A 7,373-nucleotide genomic window follows, 5' to 3' on the forward strand; every position below is an offset into this window, starting at 1 on the left:
AGAGTAGAAATATGCATTGCACTAGATTACAAGAGAAAATGCGAAAAAAATATGAGCAATAAACGAGAATTAGAAAATTTTTGCCAACAATATGGTATTACAACTGAAAAAGCACCTAGCAATCAAAATAGTCATTAAGAAAAGAAATACAAAAAAATAGGTATAGGTATCAATCGAAAGAACCTTACACAACAGGAAATAAGCCAAAAAAAATTACAGAAAAAAACAAAAGTGGAATAATCAAAAGAAAAGTAACAAGAAATAAATAATTTGTTGGAAGTGTAAAAAATCAGGTCATTATGCCAATAACTGCAAAACAAAAGAAAAAATAAACAAAATTAGTAATGAAGAAGTAAGAAAAGCTTTAGCGGCTATATTAATTGATAGTGAATCAGAAAGCGAAACGAAAAAAGAATATTCTTCTGATGATTCAGAAAATTTTATACAACAATTAGATATACCCTCTTCTTAAGAGTCTTCTGAAATAGAGGAAGATTCGTGTCTAGGACCAAGAATATGTAACTGTGATAGTTGTGTAAAATCTTTAAATGTAATTACGAGAACTCAAAAGTCAATCAATACCTTAACTAGAACACTTTAATTTCTATAATAGATAAATTAAGAAATTTTTTCTTAAAAGATGAATTCTTATTTCAATTAAATGATCTGATTAGAAAAGAAGAAAAATCCAAAAAAAAAATAAGACCAGTAGAAATTAGAAAATATATAATAGGTTTAGAACACCTAAAGAAGAAACTTCCTTAAAATTTACAAGAATAGATAAAAATATTAAAATTCAAAATTTCTGAATTGAAACAAAAAAATATATCTCTTGATTATAGAATACTAAAATTAGAAGGCAAAAACATAGTAAGATTACAAAAAGAAAAAGAAAAAATAGAATCAAGAAGAAGAAAAAATTATAATCCAATTAATTATATTAATGAATTATCATTATTAGTTAACCAAAAATGGTATAGTTATAATAATCGGAACAGAGAAATTTGAGTTTATGGTTATGATAGACTCAGGAGCAGATGTAAATTGTATCCAAAAAGGATTAATACCTATCAAGTACTATGAAAAAACAACTGAAACTATTGTCAAAGCTGAAAATGACAAAATGACTATAAACTATAAGATTTCTAAAGCAAAAATTTGTAAGAAAAATGTATGCTTTTCAACTACATTTTTTCTAGTAAAAAGAATATCTCAACAAGTTATATTAGAAAACTGCTTCACTCTACTATTATACCTTTTTACGATAGATGTAGATAGTGTAACTACCTATTGTATACCAAACCAACCTATTCTATTTGAATTTATACAAAAACAAAAAAATTAGAAACTAAATTTACTACAACAAATGGCTACGTCATGAACCAAGAAATTGTATATAAGAAAATAGAACAACAATTAGAAAGTCAAAAAATTCAAATTCTAATAAAAGGGATAGAAGATATAATTAATTACTAAGAAAATACACCAAGGATATAATTAAATAAATTATGAATGGAATGTGATGTTTCAAGGATTATTAAAAAATGTACAAAGTGAATTTTAAGAAATTATGAATAATATTTTTTATGCATACGTAAATTTTATCATAGTCTACTTAGACGATATTCTTGTATACTCTAAAAGAATAAACCAGCATATTCAGCACTTAAAAAAATTTATTAATATTATAAAAGAAAATGATCTTGTCCTATTTGAAAAGAAAATGAACATATTTATAACAAAAGTAAGGTTTCTAGGATATAAAATTTTTTAAGAAATAATTATTCCGATTAAGAAATCTATTGAATTTGTAGAAAAATTTTCAAATGAAACCATTACTCGATAATTTCATTTGGTGATGACGATAAAGAAAAAGAAGGAGGAGGAGAAAAAAGAGAAAGAGAAGAAGAAGGAAAGAAAAAAAAAGTAATACCCCAAATAGGTCTTCAAGAAATTTACCATCCAACAGTTTTGTCCCCCACAAAATTTAACTAAGATTTCGACCCTGAGGTTTTCAGATATCCACCAGATACGTCCCCAAAACCGTTTGATCCGGTTAAAGTGGTGACGTGTCAGGTTAACTGTGACATGTCACCTCCAGGACATTTTGGTCTCCATCCACGCTGGACAAAACGACGTCGTATTGGAACCAGGGGCAAAACAACGTCGTTTCGGGGAGGACAAATTCGTCCCCACTTAGACAGAGAATGCAAACGGCGCCGTTTTCATGTGGGGACCTATTTGCCTTATAATAGTATCTTAGGGGACCTATTTAACCTATAATTCATGATGTTAAAAGAAGTTATATTTACTTCAACGCAAACCTTAAAAACACATTGACATTGGTCTGTTCATTTATCAAAATGGTAACATAAACCTGAGAACCCAAACATGTTAACCAGACAAATATTTGGCTTCAATAGCAACACAAATCAAATCAAGTCAAAAGAAGGTTTATTTTCTTCAACATAAACTAAACGAAACCATTCTAAACAACATAAAGTCTTCTTCCTCCAACATAACAAAAGGTGGTAACATAACTAAGACAATAACCTTCACACTAATTCTTAGAAGTATCATTTCTTAAAAGACTGGTTCAACCATGGTGTTGGAATGAATTTCAACAACTTAGATACTATGCCACTGGTTGCAACTGATATTGTCTCAGCACTAACACTCCCTGAATTTTTGGCCCTAATTACTGTCTTCTTTGGACGTCTAAAAGAAAGCTGAGCTTGGAATAAACAGTATTGTTATCACCATGTTTCAGCAATATTGAACTTGAAATTTTGTGTGAAACATGGTGATAACAATACTGTTTATTCCAAGCTCAGCTTTCTTTTAGACGTCCAAAGGAGACAGTAATTAGGGCCAAAAATTCGGGGATTGTTAGTGCTGAGACAATATTAGCTGCAACCAGTGGCCAATATCTAAGTTGTTTAAATTCATTCCAACACCAGGGTTGAACTAGTCTTTCAAGAAATGATGCTTCTAAGAATTAGTGTGAAAGTTGTTGTCTTAGTTATGTTACCACCTTTTGTTATGTTGGAGGAAGAAGACTTTATGTTGTTTAGAATGGTTTTGTTTAGTTTATATTGAAGAAAATAAACCTTCTTTTGACTTGATTTGGTTTGTGTTGCTATTGAAGTCAAATATTTGTATGGTTAACATGTTTGGGTTCTCAGGTTTATGTTACCATTTTGATAAATGAACATACTAATGTCAATGTGTTTTTAAGGTTTTCGTTGAAGTAAATATAACTTTTTTTAACATCACAAATTATAGGTCAAATAGGTCCCCTAAGATACTATTATAAGGCAAATAGGTCCCTCACATGAAAATGGCGCCGTTTGCATTCTCTGTCTAAGTGGGGACGAATTTGTCCTCCTCGAAACGACGTCGTTTTGCCCCTGGTTCCAATACGACGTCGTTTTGTCCAGCGTGGATGGGGACCAAAATGTCCTGGAGGTGACATGTCACAGTTAACCTGACACGTCACCACTTTAACCAGATCAAACGATTTTGGGGACGTATCTGGTGGATATCTGAAAACCTCAGGGTCGAAATCTTAGTTAAATTTTGTGGGGGACAAAACTGTCGGATGGTAAATTTCTTGGGAACCTATTTGGGGTATTACTCAAAAAAAATTGCGTGTGTAAATTTAAAGAAAAGGAAGAACCAACACAAATTTAAAAGAAGAAGAAATACGAAGAAAAGGAGAAGGATAAGGAAAAAGAAATAAAAAAAGAGAAAGAAAATAAGCGTGTAATTTAAAAAATTATTATAACCACTTGAATAAATTTGTATAAATATTTTGGAAAAAAGTCTAGAGGGTCAGTAATTTTGTTAAATTCTAGCTAGTATGTAATCAGTAAAAAAAAGTGAGCCCTTAAATGAAATTTCACACTAATTTCACACCATAAAAATCATTATTAATGACTACAAATCACAAAAATTACTTACCCCTAATATTTTTTATTATTTTATTTGGAGGTAGAGCTTTATTCAAACCCGATCTCTGGTCCACCGCAACATTCCCCCAATTTAATATGAAAATATTCCCAATACCTAGATTCCTCTATCCTATACCTTGCATCCATTTTGGAATCTTCCACTTCCCACTTTGCGCTCGCTCTCTCTCTCTCTCTCTCTCTCCCAAATAATTAATTAATATGCAAACCCCAAATCCATTCTTGTTCTTCGAGTTTCAACAATGAAGTTCGGCAAGGAATTCAAGACTCATTTGGAGGATACACTCCCTGAGTGGAGGGACAAATTCTTGTGCTACAAACCTCTCAAGAAGCTTCTCAAGAACCTTCCTTCTTCCAACCACACCAACAACGCTCCCATCAATCCCTCTTCTTTCACCCACCTTGAAGCCTGGTTCGTCACGATTCTCAACGAGGAGCTTGACAAGTTCAATGATTTCTATGTTGATAAGGAGGAGGAGTTTGTTATCCGCTTCCAGGTTCTTAATTTTGTCCTCTGATTTCTCTTTTTTTTTTTGGTTAGGTTTAGAACGATAAATTCAAGAACCCTTAGTTTTGGATGTGTTTATGCAACTTAATCTATAATTGTTGGTTAACAAATTGTGTTTAAAGTTTGAATAATTGAGTGCTCTGAGAACATGTCTTAGCTTTATCGAATTCAGTGACTATTGCAAACACTGAAGGTAGATAGTGTAATTTGATATGTGTAGTAAAACCAAGTAACAATTAGACCCTGCAATCTTGATTAAGCAACAATAATTTTCTCTTCGAAGCATGGGTTCCATCTACAAATGCTACACTGAAAAAAAAGTACAGTGAGTACCAAGTAATTGTATAAGGAGAATATGCAGTAAATAGCTATAATCTGTGTGATATGATTTACTACTTTAGGGCTTCAAGCTCAATGGCGTCGTCTTAGTGGGATAAGGTTTTGTTGTTATTGTTGTTGTGATTGTTGTTGTTGTACTACTTTAGGGATTCATTGTTCAACCTTCATCCTCAAATTCTATACTAAATCCAACTGTTTAATTGCTGGATTGAAAGTTCATGTTAAAGAAATTGGTTAAATTGTTAAATCCTCAAGAATATCTATGTATCATTAAATATTATAATACTATATTTTGCTATAAACTGCTCTGTTTCTTTCCTGATTTTTGTTTCTAATTGTGAATAGGAGTTGAAAGAAAGAATTGAGAGACTTAAAGAAAAAAGCAGTCAGAGTGAAAGGTACACTTCCGAGTATGAGGATGAGTTCAGTGAAGAAATGATGGGAATCAGGAAGGACTTAGTCACCATCCATGGAGAGATGGTGCTTCTCAAAAACTACAGTTCCTTAAACTTTGCAGGTATATCATCTACTTAAATAATATGTAAGAAAATTTACTTTGGTGGTTATCTTCTCCTATTTTATTTTGAAGTTTTTTGAATATATGCCATAGGCAGTTTTAGTTAGGTAATCATTGATTCCAACACCATTAACATGTTTCCACTTCAACAGGACTAATAAAAATTTTGAAGAAGTATGATAAAAGAACTGGTGGCGTCCTGCGCCTTCCCTTTACGCAACTTGTTCTTCGTCAACCTGTTTTCACAACCGAACCTCTCACGAGGCTAGTTCATGAATTAAATCACTTGAAGATAATACAACAAATGACTTACCAGATGCATCCTCTACTCTTGGAGAGGAAACAGTGTACATATATCGTAGCACTCTTGCTGCTATGAAAGCAATAAAGGGTCTTCAGAAAGAAAGCTCCACGAGCAATCCATTTTCATTTTCTTCCCTCTTTAACAACCAAGATGCTGATAGTACTGGTGCTGTAACAGCCGAAAACTCTGCAACGAATTCTCCAGCTACCTTACATAATGAGGAAAGCACTGTTAAAGATCCTGACTCTTCGTAAGATGACTTTTTCTTTTGAGGTTGTTTCCTGTATTTTTTCTTTGGATTGTTGTTTGAGGCTTGTTCATTGAAACTGTATGAAATATGACTTCTGCCTCTTTGTTTAAATACAATAAATTAACATAACAAATGAGATATGCATGTTACGTCTAAGATACATGTACAAAAAGCAAATGCTGAATTGAAAGTAACAGAAGTTTTTAACTCACTGTTGTAATAAACAATTGTAATGGTTTTGCTTTGTAGCTGTATGTTTTCAGTTAGCTTCCTTTTGCATCTCTGGATCATCTTTTATGCTCTTTATATGATTACTCAAGCAAAACAATGCTGACATGTGATGTTATAATGTAATAGTGTTGGCAGTGACAAATTTTCTATGCATTTTCTGTATGTGTGTCAAAGATGTTTTAACTTCTATAGTATGTTTGGTTTTTTCTACTTAATTCTACATAAGGCTATGATGTGGAGATTGATGAAAGAGGGAGTTCCAATGAATGGCCAAGAGAAACTTCAGTGTAGGTTGTTCTTAGGTGATGAAAAGGAGTGGTTATTAATAAATAATAAGTAGAGAGAAAGGTGAGGAGTGGTCGAGTGGAGGCTGTTTGAGAGGTTAAATAGTAAAATTCATAAAGTTCTCTCCCACTACCTGGCATTCCTTTCTGTGTACTCTCAAACGTACCTCTATAAAATGGGTGTGTGAAAGTGAGAATATTTTTACCATCACTTAACAATTTTACTGTATAAAATATACAGAATCTAATTTTGTTTTATATAGAAATTCAATGGTGTATTTTCACATTAATAAAAACAATAATTTTTTAAAACTATTATTTAAAAAATCATCTAAACACATGACGTATGAATTTAATTAGATGACCGTGTGAAATTATTTGTATTGATAATGTGTCAAAATTAAACTTATATATCCTTTCATTTGTGCAAGTTATACAAGATCTACTGCGAATTTCCAAATAACGGAATAGTTCGTCACTAATCATTTCATTTTCCTAGTCTAACAACAAAGCCTTATTAACTAGGTTGATTGTTTTACCGTAGCTTCATAATTTGCAAATCATAAGAAATTGTGTAGGTCTTATTTTATATTAGATCTAGTAAACTACTTCCTGATTATTCCTTGGTAGGCATATACATCAAAGTAACACTAATGGTTTTGCAGAGGGGGCTACCATTGATCTCTATAGAGATCATTTTCGAATAGATGCGTTTAGTTGTTGCTGCTGGATTTATTTGCACCATTATTTCTTCCACCATTTGGAACTCAAATCGGTAAAATGGCAAAGTCTACACAACTTTTAACAGGCAATTGTACATTTCAAAGGAGTTTTTTGTTCAAATCACAATGTAATTCATACTTTAGGACATGTAGCATTTAGGCAAAGTAAACTATTCACAAATTCTTTGATGCTTTCATAAGAAGTTCCACCTTCACTAATTGCTCTTATAGCCAAATTCTTCCATTG

At 32.0% G+C, this 7,373-nt stretch overlaps 2 protein-coding genes across 2 annotated transcripts in view; one reads left to right on the forward strand and one right to left on the reverse strand.

Moving 5' to 3' along the window:
* Positions 4,060–6,155, forward strand: LOC107624100 (SPX domain-containing protein 4). The gene is given in 4 exon segments (XM_016326554.2): positions 4,060–4,468; positions 5,164–5,335; positions 5,488–5,610; positions 5,613–6,155. Coding segments are annotated over 4 exon segments (831 nt in total). The 5' UTR covers positions 4,060–4,213; the 3' UTR covers positions 5,894–6,155.
* The window catches only part of LOC107621866 (UDP-glycosyltransferase 74G1), a gene marked incomplete in the record, with an annotated part of 2,349 nt that continues 2,037 nt past the window's right edge, over positions 7,062–7,373 (reverse strand). The window contains 1 exon segment of the mRNA XM_016323849.2: positions 7,062–7,373. Within this exon segment, the coding sequence (XP_016179335.1) occupies positions 7,260–7,373 (114 nt within the window).

The sequence above is a fragment of the Arachis ipaensis genome, chromosome B10 (assembly GCF_000816755.2).
Source record: "Arachis ipaensis cultivar K30076 chromosome B10, Araip1.1, whole genome shotgun sequence".
NCBI classification, from domain to species: domain Eukaryota; kingdom Viridiplantae; phylum Streptophyta; class Magnoliopsida; order Fabales; family Fabaceae; genus Arachis; species Arachis ipaensis.